At 40.4% G+C, this 16,526-nt stretch overlaps 1 protein-coding gene across 6 annotated transcripts in view; it reads left to right on the forward strand.

The window, feature by feature from the left end:
• The window catches only part of efcab6 (EF-hand calcium binding domain 6), a 70,545-nt gene that overhangs the window by 25,430 nt on the left and 28,589 nt on the right, over positions 1 to 16,526 (forward strand). For 3 of the 6 annotated variants that reach the window (XM_042402842.1, XM_042402844.1, XM_042402847.1), the window contains 10 exons: positions 2,924 to 3,060; positions 4,224 to 4,342; positions 5,307 to 5,440; positions 5,855 to 6,003; positions 6,175 to 6,276; positions 7,423 to 7,510; positions 11,055 to 11,312; positions 11,401 to 11,481; positions 11,670 to 11,830; positions 15,583 to 15,732. In XM_042402842.1, coding sequence (XP_042258776.1) covers positions 2,924 to 3,060; positions 4,224 to 4,342; positions 5,307 to 5,440; positions 5,855 to 6,003; positions 6,175 to 6,276; positions 7,423 to 7,510; positions 11,055 to 11,312; positions 11,401 to 11,481; positions 11,670 to 11,830; positions 15,583 to 15,732 — 1,379 coding nt within the window. The remainder of the gene's footprint in view (positions 1 to 2,923; positions 3,061 to 4,223; positions 4,343 to 5,306; positions 5,441 to 5,854; positions 6,004 to 6,174; positions 6,277 to 7,422; positions 7,511 to 11,054; positions 11,313 to 11,400; positions 11,482 to 11,669; positions 11,831 to 15,582; positions 15,733 to 16,526) is intronic. The other 3 variants (XM_042402845.1, XM_042402846.1, XM_042402843.1) reach the window with 3 other exon arrangements.

Below are 16,526 nucleotides of genomic sequence, written 5' to 3' on the forward strand. Positions count from 1 at the left end.
TTTACTCCATCTGCTCTATTTTGTGTCTTCATAGATACAATGTCAATGTATCAGCACATGAGGGAGGCTCCCTCCACGCCTTTCACTGAGAGACTTGGCAGCTCGTCTAATCAGAGTGCAATTAGACGGAGACTTCTCTGGGCGACAGAGGACTCTGATTACCCAAGAGTCACTGGGGGTATATTTAGTATCTCTGCTCCTGTTCCTCCGTGGTTAGCATGGCACCCCGGAGCTACAGCACGAGCTGGTGCATGGCGGAGACATTGGAAGGCGGGGTGGGCTGGACTTGGCAGAGGCGCTCGCTTAGACTGACTGACTGCTACTCAGCCCTAACAATGTTAACCTGATCCAAACCCTCATCATCCAGCCTCCCAGACTCCAGGCCCACAGACTGAGGGTGTTCCAAATTACACATATAACTTATCTCTTTATGCCTGTATCTCCTCTGTGCTCTGCTGGTCCTAGACTGCACATTGTGTTAGTCAGTCAGACTGATATATTGTTTCTCCCATTAGGAAGGCCAATATTATACCTTTTATTAAATCTAGCCCGGTATCCGTAGGAATTATCTTCATTTTGAGTGGTTCTGCAGCTCATGATTTACGTCCAGTGCCAATGCAAGAAGTAGTGTTCCCTTTATGTAACGAGGCAGAAAGTAAGGGTGTAGAGGTCAGGGTGGTGGATAGGCATGAAGTACGTCAGACTATCATGCAGGAAACAGAAGACTGCAGTTAATATTTGCCTTCTTATTAACCATAAACACAATCCTTCCCTAACTGGAACCAATTGCTGTTAGCTAGTCTTAACCATACCATAACCATAGATTATTTTACCATAAACACAATCTTTTCCTGACCTACCACCTTACCATCGGTAAGGTCAAACCATTGTAGAAAGCCAGAATTTTAAAGGGCTCTTGCCCAGTATGGATGGGAGGAACAGTTACAGTGACCAGTATCACTCTTAATACATATAAGCATGTGACTATTGTTTATTGTTTTATGATAGACTTGAAAAAATGTGAACCTGTCCTTTAAAATCAAGTATAAAACAAACAGCCACACCAAACCAAGACCACAGTCCTTACCTAACCTTAACAGTGAATGTTTTTCAGAAGTGTTGAGCAGCTTGCCTTGGCTATATGTTCAATATAAATGCTTTGTCAATATGTTATGCATAAAAAGATAATCTTTGCAGATTTGCTATTGCAAATTAGTTTTATATGAATGTAATTATGTGTAGATTTTAATATTTTGCAAAATGTATTAATTCATGTAAACAGATTCTAGTTTTAAAGGCATTAAATAAGTCTCATTTGTATTAGTTTGAGTGATTTGATGATGTCACACGATGATCTATTTCAGTGGTTTGTCAGCATTTTCTGGCCCATGTCCTTGGTTTTAGATCCCCAAATCTCATTACCCCAGCAATTAATGAGCTGTCAAGCTGACACGTGAATTTGATCATGACATACTTTGGGAATCTATTTTCAAAAGTAGAGATAAAGCTCCAAATGGTCTCTATGGAAATAGTACTTCAGACCTTTAACATTATAGGCTTATGTATCAAATCAATACCTTCCCCACTGCAGTTGAAACAATATGGATTCAAGATACTCTACTCTGATCTGTTGCTTCAGAGGGCTTTAGAGAGGAATGCAATTCTAGGTGGATTTAATTAAAGTTTTGCAAATCAAAATATCTTTTGGCAACTTCAGTCTAGTATCCTTCAGATCAGATCACCTTTAAGTACATCTCTTAAATTTCCAGTCAAGAAACACAGGAGCACATCTATTTCAAGCTGCTGCTCTAAGCCGTAAACGTCTACGTCTGTGTTTTACTGACCCATAATCCCCCTCAGTGCCCTCCCTCACCTTCTCTTCCCTCCATTTCATCTGTCTAGCAAAAACCTTTGCATGAAATTCGCTCTCACAATTTCAATTTAATGAGCTTTATTGGCATGAAAAGACAGTGTTTATATTGTCAAAGCAAACAAATATCAACAATAATAATAGTAATGATAATAATAAATGTGCACCTATATATATATAATCACCAACCCTAGGGCATTGTAACTCATATGACAATCAATCAGTCAACAAGCAAACAAACAACAACAACAGTCAGTATGAACTCAAAAAAGAACAACCAGTATTTAATCTGGTGGCGTTTCACTGGATGTCCTTCAGGTTGTGGCAAGAGGCCAGATGTTTAGCTGCCAATATGCAGCAATTTTGTTTTTCTCCTCAACAGGTTTTTGAGTTTGTCCCTTTCTGATTGTCTTTCAAATTGATATTTGTGTAGAATTTTGGGGAGGAATATATTCTAATTTCTGCATATTTGTCGCAGTGTAGGAAAGAATGTCCCCACTGTTTTCTGTGTGCACAGTGAACACAGTTTATACCTAGTTCAGACTCAGCCTCAATGTCTCATCAGGCATGTATTTTTCTTTTGTCTTGTTATAATTTGGTTGGACCAGATTGTTTATGGACTGTTCTGAGGCGCTGTAGGGTTGGTAGAGGTTAGGGAACTGAGTCTCAGGACCAGTTGGTTGAAGGGACTCTTTTCCTGGTTCATCTCTTGGTGTTTCAGGGCTTTGTGGTGGAATATTTGAGAATTTGATGGCTCTTTTTTCAATTTTAATTTGGAGGAGGTATTGGCCCAGTTCTGCTTGGCATTATTTGTAGTGTTTCTGTGAAGGTATAATGTACTTTTACAGAAATTCACATGAAGTGAAATCCTTATCAGTTGTCAGCACTTTGGGGAACAGCCTCCGGCTTCCACAGATCAAGGCAGGCGTGTCAATAACCATGTTCACAGAGATGAAAGCCGAGCCTCACGAGCCAGTTGGGTTCAGGAGTCTGCAGGCGCTGCTGAGGTGTAGTGTTGCTGTTGCTGTCAATCATTCTGTGTGAACCCCACAGATCGGAGGCAACCTGAGGACCGTGATCAGAGTGTTCCGTCTGTTTGACTACAACCGAGAAGGACACATCCAACAGCACGAGTTCCGCCGCATCCTGGACAGCTACCTCATCCACCTGACAGACAAGGAGTTTCACAGGTTTATGCATCACATACAGTCTGATACAACAGGTTGCACATCAAATGTAAAGGAACACACACATACCACACATTACAACTAGTTGACTGTTCAGTGAGGTGGGAGTTCAAACACACACCTCCTACTAAGATATTGCTCTGCAAGCTACACACAAGTCAAATTTGGTTTATATAAAGGGTGAGAATAACTAGTCACCCCAAACCACATCTGATTGGATAAATTAATGTAACCACCTCCAAGTTCAAGATGAGGCATCAAAGATATTTTTAGGTTTTACAGGGAAAAAAGAGTGGGCTCTTCATATAAAAATATTCAAAATGTGATTTTAAAAAAAACGCCCTTACACATGACACATCATATCAATTTACTGAATCTTCTCTAAGAAGATGAGTGGATCCTAAACTAGTTTATGAAAAAACAAAGACAAAATTGAAACAAATATCATTTATGCCCCTTTCAGTAAACACTTATTAGTGCTATTGATGTACACACTCTCCCTCACACACACACACACACACACACACACACACACACACACACACACACACAAATACACACAAATACACTATACCACTGTGTGTCTGAGCTCCACAGCTATAATATCTGCAATCATAGAACATGTATAATCAAACCAAACCTATCCTCTTTCCTATGCGTGCACACACTAATGTGTTGCACGCATACACACACACACACACATTTTCAACCAACCAGCACAGGCCCCCAACTATTCCAGTATTCCCAGTGGCGGGAAGACGTCAGTCAGCTAAGACGAGATCACTAGCACTGACTTTGTGGTCAGCCTTTGTCTCAGGATGAGAGAGAGCTAATTGACTTCTAAAACTTCGGGCCCTGCAGTCAAATCCACTCCAGAAACACCGCTCAACTTTTTTGACGTGGCTCTAGAGGATTGTGTGCGACAGGTTCATTTTCAATGGCTTTAATTGGTTTTAGTGCTCAGGACTGTCTTTCTCTCTCTCTCTCTCTCTCTCTCACACACACACACACTCCCTCTGTCTGTGTCTTAGAACAGATAAAACCAAGCATAAAGCATGACCTCTTTTCTCATCTTGCCATGACATCGGCATGGATTTCTTGACATTAGTTCACCTGCAAAAGTATTTTTTAAGCATAAATGTCTAGCATGTGTTTGCTTTTTCTAGGTTGTGGAGTCATTACAGTCCCAATAACATGGCCACCATTTCCTATGTACTATTCCTGGATAAACTTGGTTTTGGCAACAGCCATAACTTCAACATCACACCAGTCTGCACTAAGCTAGGTATGGATACAGTGGATTAGACTTTGGATTTAAGCAATGTGATTGAGAGGGAGCAGCAGGGAACACAAACCAAGATGCAAACAAGACTTAGAGTCTACAGTCATGCCAGTGGCTCAGTGAGGCTGTACTAAAGGCACAGTGGTGCTTTGAGCTAAATGCTAACATCAGTATGCTAACATGCTCACAGTGACAATGTCACATGCGTATGATGAAATGTTTACCATGGTCACTGTGACTGTTAGCATGCTAACATTTGCCAACTAGCACTACACACAAAGTATAGCTGAGACTGATGGGAATGTCTTTAGTTTTGCAGGTATTTGGTCATAAACCATCACATAACCTGACGCACCAGATGGTTTGTTACACAGAACCATCTGAGAAGTCATCCTTTCAAACTGTTTGGAAAAGGGAAGGCACTTTCAAGAAATACTTGGCAGGTGATTGGATGAACCCTCTGGCTATCACCATCTATCACCATCTTACCTTGTGAGGCAGCTGGATTTACAAGATCATGTGCGAATCCTCATAGGACGCTGACTGGTCTGAACAACCAGTGGTTCGTGATCTCGCGAATCCAGCTGCCTCACAAGGTAATCATAAAGTTATGGTCATAAGGTATTGGCCAAAGTGAAAATTTGACCTGATGATAAGGGATCACCAACGTTATTACAATTTATCCTGAGGATAACTTGAATGTTTTCCAAATTTTGTGCCAATCCATCTTGCAGAAGTTGAGCTATTGTGCAAAGTGAAAAATTTAACCTGCTGATGGCACTAGATGAAAAGACAGGGTAACTTAATTCATTAGAATTCATCCTCTGGTCACCATATATACAAAATAAAAAAGCAATCCATTCTGTATTTCATGTTTTATGTAATCTAGCTTAAATCTAGCCTAAAACTATGTTGGCCGTGTATGTAAAGTAAATAATAGAATAAAGACTTATTTTGCGTTTTATAGAGGTATCCAGTCGACGGACAACACCACCTGAGAAAGTCAAACAGAGGAAACAGAGACCAGAATCTCAGTCCAGCTCATGCATTGCACCATCAGTCCTTCCACACAGGAAGCTGCAGACTCTCTTCTACGACAAGGTACAGACTTGTCTGCATGACTTTGTGTGTTTTATTCATTCTGTTTGCATGTCACCATCTGGCCCTCTCCCCTGCATTATCCTCTTTAAAGACGGAGGGGTAAATTGGCTCTAAGTGGCGCGTCAGGATGCAAACGGCAGAGGGAACACTTCTAATTAAAATGTTTGCCCAGAAAAATCAGCTCCTGAGTTAGTGTGTTAATCATGGCTAATTTGCGGGAAAGGCGGCAGAGTTGGGGCTGGCTCTTCTTACGCATCCGAGAGTCGCACTGGGATGTTCTCCATGGCAACCGCAACCAGAGATGACTCACTTCCTTTTCTTATTGGGGAGAGAAAGACAAAGCCAGGGAAGGTCTGTGTATACAGTAATATATGATTGATTGTGTGCACAACAGTATGTTCTTCTACCTGTCAGCTGTGTATGAACTCGACCCCGGTGTGGCAAGCGCTGCAGGCCTTTGACACCACCCACTCTGGCCTGGTAAAACAGGATGTCCTCAGGGCTGTTCTCAACAGCTTTATATTTCCCATGAACACTCATTCCTTCCAGAAGCTGACCAGCCGGTAGGGAAAGCAATGTTTTATTTATTTATCATTTTTATTTTGACTCTGCTTTCTTTTTATCTGCTCTTCCTCGGCCTCCTTGCCCTTCACTCTTCAAATCTTAAAAATCTAGCCATCAACTATTCTGTGTAATATATTTTTCATGAATGTGTATGGATCGTGTGTGTGCAGGTATGGTGTAAAAGCAACAGGGCCGGTGAGATGGAAACACTTCCTGGGAAACTTCATGAGCCCGGGCAAAGAAGAGGGCGATACAAATCTTCACACTCATAGGTCAGTTTGAAATTACATTTTTAGTCCCTTTACACAGAGAATATACACAAGTGGCAAGGAGTGGTTTTTTCTCATTCATATGTCAATCATATGTTGGAATTATATTGCATACAGTAAATGTGTTAACACTCCTTTATTCACTTTTGGACTATTGAGCGATGATGAAAAGCTTTGCATGATCTCACTGCTGAAATTTACGTTCGATAAAAGCAGATAAATTAACTTTTCTTCAACCTCCTTAACCTCGCTTGAGACGAGGAGAGGAGCAGCTCCAGCACATACAGAAGGCACATGGTACTGTCTAATGTGCCGTTGTTGTGCTAACCTTATCTCTAATCAGAGATTAGCAAACTAAATTATCTATATGGGCGAGTGGATTAACGATAAAACTTCTAAAATCGAAATTTTAATCTCACTCCTAGTTCATGAATACAATTCATCCATGTACTTGTGTTAGTTTATGAATAGTTACTAGTTTGCTAGCTGTTATTGTTAACTGTTGATTCTTGTAACTAAACTGCTAAAGAGCAGAAGTTTTTGACAGTTACTGGACAGACCCTGATTTGCACATAGCCCTGGAAAACCAAGGTGGATTATTTGTTATCTGGCCAATGGAGACGCATATATGTGGCTAAGTGTAAATGAAAGTGTGGTGGTGCACATGCAAGTAGTTACGGCGTAGCTACAGAGCCTATGCACATGGCTGCTGTAGGTATACTGTATCCACTTACCACACGTTTATAAATCAAGCTTTAGGTTAAGGGCAGGGTTAGGGAACTAACAAAAGATTATGGTTATGATTAGAAAGAAAAGCCAACATTAATTTTTGGACTGTGACAAGACACAAACCCCATTCTCCTGCACCCAAGTTCGATGCACAATATGCCCACCTACCACCCCAGCCTCAACACCCTTCAGCCTCGTCAACACAAGAAGTTTTTCAATCGTCCATCTCACGTGTGCTCGGCAGAACAGATAAGCTTCTGTTGTAATCAATAAAGTTGTCTACACAGACTGCATAAAGACAAATTTTAGAAATATTGAAAAAGGACATGTATGTTGGGATGTAGATAGTACAGTAGTATAGTACTTCTGTTAATTGCATTCCTTTCCTTTTCTTTCATTCCCACCTATCTCCCATCCCAGGACCTCTGACCAGCCTTTCCAAGATAAAGACAATTTGGATCTCCTGGACATTTACCCACGTCTGAAAGAGATCTTCCATCAGAACAGGGTAGGAATCAGGACTGGAAGCTATAAAATCTATAAAAGATCAGCGCAAAAACTGAGTGATGAACCTGCTACTTCTAGAACAAACAAACTGAGATGCTTCAAAACCTTTCCCTTATTTGCACAGCCTTGCGAAAACCGTAGTAGGAGACAAGACAGAAGTGATTTTGAATGTTATCAGACAGGACACGAGGGAGTAATCTCAGCAGATTGCTAAGAGACAAAGGCACATGCTGAGGTGTATGTTTTAAATATAACTGCCAGACAGCTTTACAGATGAGCCAATCATCATCTGCAGCTTTTTGATGGCCATAAACACGATTAGATGATTGCATATGGCCACTGGTTAGCCACTCAGTCACTAGCCATATGTTCGTCTGACAGCCATCGCCTTCAACACGCCTTCGCATCGAGTTCTGCCTCTTTAATTTCAAATCAGTCTACTTCAGCTGGATGAAACTTTGGAGTTAAACAAACTTCGGGGGAAGGGGGGTTGAATTTTCGATTAATTCACTGTTATGTTTGATGTTGCTGCTGCCACTCACAAAACAACAGTTGGCTTCCAAGTTTAAGGAAGTACGTGTCTGTGTGTGTACGTGTGTGAAGCCTCTCCCAGATATGAATCACACATATCTATCTGCCAGGATCTCCTCCTTTTAATGGCATGGGAGGGAAAAAAAAAATCCCTCCATCAACTGTTTTAATAATCTATTCAGCGGGTGGGAGATCAAACAAGAGTGTCCTCACACCGCCAGCCAATAATGAGGTTTTTCACTCAGGCAGGTTCGAAGCCAACTATGGTTTTTAGACTATCTCTGGGGAAGAATTCAAGAGCTTGGGTAACTTGTAGTGATTCCCAATGTTTGTCTATGATACATAATCTCATCAGATGAATGCTTTATTATGCCAGGCCATAGATAGTACAAAGTGCATAATCATATAAAGCACATAACATTGACATGGGGAACACACACATCATTAATTAAAACATGTACATTTTAGTGTAATGCAATATAATCGTTCTTGATATTTGAGACAGAGGGTTGTGATGTTGTGTTGGATTGCATTCATGTAGATGTAAAGTAGGCAATTCCATTAGAGATCATCATGTAAATCTCTGTGCTCCTGTCTGTCTGTTTAAAACTTGTATAACGCAGCAGTCATACACAATGATGTCATTGACTACATTCAGAGCTCAGACTCAGTGATAACTTTAGCTTGTCCAAGTAAAAAAAAAAATTGAAGGAAATTTGGGAACAAAAAAAATAACAGCAGAGTCAAAGAAAGCAAAAAAATAAATAAATGGGTAGAGATATTTTTTTTCCTTGTTTTGAATTGCGAATTTTGTAAAACTTGATGAACTGTACTGAACTGTACTATCAGTTCACATCTGTCAGTGAAAATCTTTGATGTTTTTGTCTACTTTTTTTCAACAAAATCATTGCTTTGTAAAGATTTAGCAGATCGAACTTTTCACTGTAATTCCAAGTGAAAAATAAACTTTTGATAGTCTGTCAATATTATATATTTAGAGTACATTAAGGCTACCTGTTATTCTGACTAATAAAATATAATATATATATATATCTTTTTTTTTTTTATGTTCTCTGCTGAGTGCACAGTTCAAGATGGAAAAATTGGATTGTTTTTGTTATTCCATTTAATCAAAAAAGAGTAAAATGGTTTCTTAAGAGAACTGATTAATGAGTTAACTAGCAAGTAGCTACTAGTAGAAGTGAATTATATTAAATGTTAAATAGAGCAATAGTAACATTGGCTAATAAGTACATATAATAAGTACCAGTTGAAGAGACAACTGTTGAATGATGAGACTTTTTATTTGAAAATCAGATTTGCCACTACGACCTCTCAGATGAAAACAGTGCAAAGCCACACTTGCTCTGGAAGCATTTCTTTGGACTGTATACTTGCAATTAAAAGTATCATTTCATAGAGTTGGCCATACTCCAAACAAATCCTTGTTGCCAACAAGAACAAAATACCATGACGCTATGATATAGTGCAAGTAGAAGAGACTTTACCACAGGAATATGACATTAACATGATTTATTAAGACTAAGGTTTGGCACAGACTCAGTCTTGTGATGGCAAGGCTGACCAAGGCTGGTGCAGATCCTGTCAGAGCCCTCTTCAGGAGGGTGCCTAAGCTAGAGTGGAGTCTGATCTAGAATCCAAAAGTGTCACATCTTGCCTGGACTTAAGGTGTTTTTTTGGTCTTATGTTGTGTTCTGTGGGGTCTCCTGGTTTTGCACGTTTGTTTAGTCCCTCGGTTCATCACTGCATCATTGGTTTGTTGGGTTGTGTGCTTGGGTTTGTGTTTGTGGTTGGTTTTGGATGGGTTAGTGTAGATGGCATTAAGTTTGTTTTCTGGGTTTTTGTTCCGTTTCCCTTGTGTGTTCATGTACTCCTCCACACCTGCCCTGCATTTGGACTCGTTAGCCCTGCCCTGCTGTCTTCCCTACACCTGCCCTGTGTTAGCCTCGTCAGCCCTGCCCCGCTCCCTGTGTGTCCTCAGCCAATCAGCTCCCTGTATGTTTATTCCCCTCTCGAGTTCTCCACCCATCTCCCCACCTGCACCTCATCTCCTTGTTAGTTCAGTTCCTTTAAGTTCTGGTTTTCTGTTCAGTCCTTGTTGGATCGTTTTGTGTTGTTCCTTCTGCTAGTTCTGTTCAGCCCTGTTTACCTGTCCGTGACCATCCACAATTAAAGAGTTTTTCATCATATCTGCATTCCGGCCTCTGCGTTTGGGTCCACTCCTGCTTCCCCGAGTCTGACACAAAAGGGAACTTGTTAAAATTGTTGAAGTGAAGTTAGCTAACATCACCTCTTCATTAGCAGCATGTCAGCAGATTTGAAGCTTACTGATTCCCTTGCAACTCTGAAGGCTTCAGTATTCTTCAAAGTGCTTGTCACTCATCTAAGGGTATCTGAAACCCCCTTTTCAGACAGTTAAAATATACTGCGTCTAACAATTTTTTTTTTTTTTTGAAACAGATGATCTGATGATAATGTCCACTTCATGCAGTGATTGGCCAGGTTCGCAAAATATTAAAGTATGAATGGTTTGAACTTCTCTCTTCAGCTTTTTTTAACTCTTCATACAGTTACCCCGCTCATTTTTTGCCTGAGAGCAACACCATGAATGTCTTTGAGGAGAAACTGAAAGTGTACACCATTATCCTAATTTGTGTGATTCATTGCGTTGAGACAAAGACATGAAAAAGACAGAGTGCTTGGAAAGAGATCAGGCTTTTTGTCCTTCCCGTGACGCATTTTAGTTTATTTTAAGTACTCTGAGACCCTTTACTTGACCTCTGTCTTCAAAATCTCTGGATTTTTACTTTTACTTGATTTATCCTTCACTTCTGGAAACCTGTCAGCTTGAGTTAACCCTGCCCACTTCTTTAGTTTATGACATGGTGGTCAATTCTAACTTTGGTTGTGCATTTGTGCTCACTACACTGTATCTACAATGAACATCATACTGTTCCTGTGAAATGAATGTTCACATAGCCCTGTCTTTCCAGAAGGAGGTAGGTTGGATCACCAGGGCAGACCTGCGACACTTGCTAGAGAGACCAGGTGGGAGCCAACCCAAGACCCCCCAGCCCCGCCTTCGCAATACACAGATCACACAGCTGCTCAATGTACTGGACCCAGATCACAGCGGGGTCATCCAGCTGGCCAGTCTGGAGAGACTCAACCCCAGCGTCCCCTTTGCTACCTCCCCTGGTAACAATGCTGAGCCGCTGAACGAGGAGACAGATCCCACCTCTACTGTATGCGTGTGTAATTTGCTAGTGTGCATTTCCATGTTCAACTCGTTCATCTAAGGTCATAAATGTGTACTATAGTTGTTGATTTGTTTTTTAGGAGGAGCGGAAAACAGCAGATGAGAGGCAGACCACGCAATGGGCTGATAAGGTATCTCTGGCATCTGCTTCATGGAGAACAGTGAGTGTGTTAGAGCATACTCTGATCAAATATCATACATACAGTATGTAGCATACACTATGAGATCAAACAGAAAGAAAACACAGGATGAGATCAAAAGAAAAAAAAGGGGTTAATTATTAATGCAGTGTTTGATTTGTGTGACTGCTGAATATCTGTGTGCACTGTGTGTGTGTGTATATGTTAAGGTGGAGAGTCTGCTGCTGGAGAAGCTGTGTGAGCAGATCGGTTCAGTCCTGGCAGCTCTGAAGGTGTGTGACCCTCAGCACACTGGATATGTCAAACAGGAGGATCTGAAGAGGGTTTTCAGCCACTATGGCTTGCCCATCTCCGACAAACACTTCGACAAGTAAGAAACACATCTAGACCCACATGCAGCATAGTGTAATTTATAGAGACTAAGAAAAGTTATGGAAAACTAAGAAATAATAACACCCTGAATAGGTCTATCAGAGGGTGGGTGACGAACATATTCACACCAGTGAACAATTTACCTTCATGCCTTTGGACTAATGTGCTCCACACACAAGCTAGCTGGCTCAGCTTGAAGCTTGGGACCTTGTTGCTGTTTCTCGCAACAGTACTAACTAATGAGCCACTGTGCCACCCTGTCAGGTCATTTACTGTGATTACAAAATAAGAATACCATAGTCAAGAGTTAGTGTTAATCAACTTTAAGGGAATAGTTTGACATTTTGGGAAATGCACATATTTACTTTCTTGCCAAGAGTTAGATGAGAAGATTGATACCACTCTCATGTGTCGTAAGTACACAGCCGGGTGGTGATTAGCCTAGCTTAGCATAAAGTTAAAAAAAAAGTGCTGATTAGCATCTCTGAAGCTCACTAATTACCACATTGTATTTTGTTTGTTTAACCCATACACAACCAGAAATGTAGACATGTTGTGGTCGTAGAGGGAGTTTATCCATCCAATCTGCACTTCTGTCCAGCACCTCAGCGCAGTTATGACAAGACTCCAGAAAGTTAATCCTTGCCAAGAAATGGTTACAAGCTGTAACACCACATATTTTTTTTAAAATTTCTCTTTGTGTACAAAATAAATAAAGAAGAAACAAAGTGTTTATTAGTGAGCTTTAGAAGTGTTTGTAGATGCATATTTGAATTTTATCTCATGCTAAGCTAAGCTAAGTACCTCCTATATAGTCATAGCCTCATACTAATGCACAGACACAAGAGTGGTATCTGTACTCTTATCTAACTTTTGGCAAGAAAACGAATCAGCATATTTCCCAAAATGTTGAAATGTTCCTTTTCCTTTCAAAGAAAACTTTTCTTGCTTCCTGTTGCTAAAAATATTTCAAAGGTACTGAAGCTCTACAGCTCCACAGAGGAATTATTACGCTACATGCAGACAACTGTGGCTGAAATGCATTACAGACTGCACAGCTTCACCAACCTGACACAACATGGCATCTTGTTTGGACTGAATGTTCATTCTTGACCTTGGAAACAGCAGCTGGCAACATGCTTAGTCCTCAACATGCTTCACGAGCTTCATGATCTTCCACATGGCATGTTGTTGCTTTTGAAATTCAAGTGAAAACCAAATAAGTTTGAATGTTTGACTTTCCATTTGCAGGATGGTGAAGATGCGAAAGTCTGGCATGTACGATACAACTGTCAGATTAAACATCTGGAAAGGCTTTGCATCATATTTGCTCATTTAGAGACAATTTAAGATAAACATCACTTTTTTCTAGATCCATACATATTCATGAACCTCACTGTACCACTATAATATTACACCTGCCACATTGAATTGATTATTGAGTCCCTTGCCCTTCTACCATGTTTATATATTGATTGAGTAGCTTAATTGACTGGAGGATCACCAACTTCTTCAATCCTCTGTATCTGCACTGTGTCTTAGCTGTGAATTGTCTGAAGGCAGAAGTTTGTATTCTCATAAAGCACATGTAGGGGTTAAAAAAGAGGTTTTTATGTAAGCTGTGTGAAAAAACTGTTCCATTGACTTTCCTACAGTCCTGGAGCACACCCTGATCCCCCATTCTCCTCTCTTTTCTGAGTGTACTTTTTGGTTGGACCAGCCACGGACCAGCCCTCTAACCACGGTTGTCCATGAGTGAGTGAGTGAGTTAGTGAGTGAGTGAGTGAGTGAGTGATGAAGTTACACCATTGGTTGGCCGGCTGTGTGTTGGAGTTTCCCCAATGGCCATTGCTCTTTCAAAATGAGTTGGGGCAAGGTGATGGAAGCAGAGGACAGCAGCGCAATGCAGAGTGACTGTGTTTCCTGCTCTGAGCTCTCAGCTCCGATGTGAGTCGGCTAAGCTCTTGTTTCAACAGATTCGTACATACCAGTGTCTCTACTGTCTCCTCCTCCATCATCCATTGTGATCGACTTTCCTGCTGGCAGCACTGTCAGCAGCCGGCAGGAGAGATGCTCCTTTGTGTTTGGATTTTATAACTCAACTAATACCAGGATGCAAGCTTTTTATTTCTTTGACATTTTCACATCACAAATGACGAACAACAGTATTAAAACACGAGTCTTGCAGGTAAAACATGAGACTCATGTAGCTGCTATATCATTTTAGTGTGGGGTGGCTGCTCTGCAGGTGCGCTTGATGTGACTGTAACTGCGGTAACCAAGTGGAGATAAGCTTCCTGAATTTGCACCCAAATGGCTGTCAAAACTTTGATTTACAATTTCCACTTTAGCCTCCATGATCATCGACTGGGAAAGAGGTGCATAGAGGCATGAGGGAGAGCGCTTAGTTAAAACACCTCAAATAAACTTCACTCTGACTAAACACTCAATACAGAGTGAAAAACCAGAGACATCCACAGAGTGAAACAGATGAAAGAGCAGGAGGAGTTAACAGATAATTATAACAGTTATAATTATAATTAGTTCTCTTTCAAATCAAACATCTTGATAGATATGAGTGGAAAGTAATGTTCTTGCAACTGCCAAACCTTTTTCTTGACTCAAACGTAGCTTAACCGTGTCACTTCAATACACTTTACCAGCAAATATTACTGGGACCACTACAAAAAATAGCAGATGAACATTTAATATCCAGGAATTCACATTATAGACACTATCACTGACTATCCCTGTAACACACTGGCCACAATTTCACACATTGACCATTCACAGTCCAGCCATATACTAGGTTTGACCTATCTTGTTTTTTTACTGAAGAGCTTCAACACATTGAAAGTGAGTTTTCCATCAATATTTTACTTCTGCCACCATCTGCCAGTACCAGAAACTCTGAATGCTTAAACTGTAAAACACGACTGGGTGGTCTAAAGCTAGCATGTAGTGCAGAGGCTGCTAAACTCAGTGATGGTTGTATTTGTTTAAATTACACTGATCTCTCAGAATTGTTGTGGTGAGGATGAATTAGTGTTAACCTTGCTTTATACATATCTTTTGCAAGGGTTTTTATATTGAATAATGGCAAATATTGCTGTGACATCTACAGAACTTATTATATATAATAAGTTCTACTTTAAGGTGAGAAAAGGGTTTAATTGATTTTAAAGCTGCACTAAGCAATATCTTCTATATTAAAAATAGGTGAAATGACTGTGTAATCTGACAGTTGTCACTCGTAGTGACAGGCTCATAGAATATTATCACAAATTTTACAGTTCAGAGTTGGTGGAAACCAAAACAGAGCTAAAAGTGAATTCTGGGCTTACATGGTGCCCAGAAACACCACTCCAAAAGAATGCTAATGTTGCTCTGTCTGCTGGATGTGTGAAGAGGCAACTGTTTGCTAACATGTTAGACACAACAACTTTATAAGGCCATAGTATGTCAGTTGATGGTTTTGATGCCCTCAAGTGACAAGAAAAATCTTTTTTTTTTTTCCAAATAATTACGCTTTAATGTAAAAGCACACCCTACCCACAGTTTGCAAGTTATGTTAAAGTTATGAAAAAAAACACATATCTTTGCACTAAGAAGTACACATTTTCTCTAAGGTTTTACTGCTGCTAAAATATGATATATGGAATGTTAGACTGCTAAAAGAGAAAACTACTGGCCTTTGCTCAGTTGGGGTTTTCTCAGCTCACTTTCAGATTTTTCTCTTTGTGTTTCCAGGCTCTGCGAGTCCTCCTCCAGCTCTACACCTGGCAGCACTTCTAGGTTGGTTTCCTACAGTGACTTACTGAGAAACCTGGCAGCACCACTAACAGATGAAAGCACATCTTCATCCTGCCGCTCCCATGAGAGGAGCAACCATACTGAGAGGTCAGCATAGAGAGTGTGATAGAAGCATGCGTCTCAGACTTGAGCTGTATTGACTGTAACATTTACTCCCATAAATGTATCTTATTATGTACTGCACTGAGACATACATCTGATTGCCCCTCTTCCCAAAATGTAAACTGGCACCTGTCTTCTCAATCTTTAGGCTCCATGGAATTATACTCAGTGTTTCTATGTTGTGCTTTGGATGGTTTTTCAGTTGAAGGAGTGCATGTTACCCCACATCAAGGGCTGGTTTGAAAAGTTACATTATTGGCTTTCCACCAGGAAAAATGGGGTATGAAATCACCCAAGACATGTCAGTGCCACAGGTAAAGAGGTTTTGAAGAATCCTGGGTACAGGCAGAGGTAGACAAGCCTTCATTGCTCACTTGTAAACCTGCATTAAACACTATAACGTTTGTGAAAGGATCTCACTTTTTGGGTGCTTTTACCAACAAATCTGTCCATGAGATCCCATGAAAGTGGTTAAATGTTAAATATACCGCCCTCACATGCCATTAAAATAGAGGGTAGACTCTACAAAACTTAAACTTTTCAACTAAGTTCAGTCAAGTTTTAACAGACAGCTAGATATTTTTTGTGCTTATCAGCTGTTTCCAACAATAAACTTTAACTTTGGAAAAAAAATGGAAAGTAAAAGCCACAAGCCTCTGCTCCCTGAAATATATTTTATATTTGTAAATCTCCATTAAATCCTCATGATCCAATCACATTCTGAGATGCACGTCAACCAATCTGCCTACAGATGGTGAACTGTCACCCAGCATATCTGT

Source organism: Thunnus maccoyii, chromosome 23, assembly GCF_910596095.1.
Source record: "Thunnus maccoyii chromosome 23, fThuMac1.1, whole genome shotgun sequence".
In the NCBI taxonomy this organism is placed as follows: domain Eukaryota; kingdom Metazoa; phylum Chordata; class Actinopteri; order Scombriformes; family Scombridae; genus Thunnus; species Thunnus maccoyii.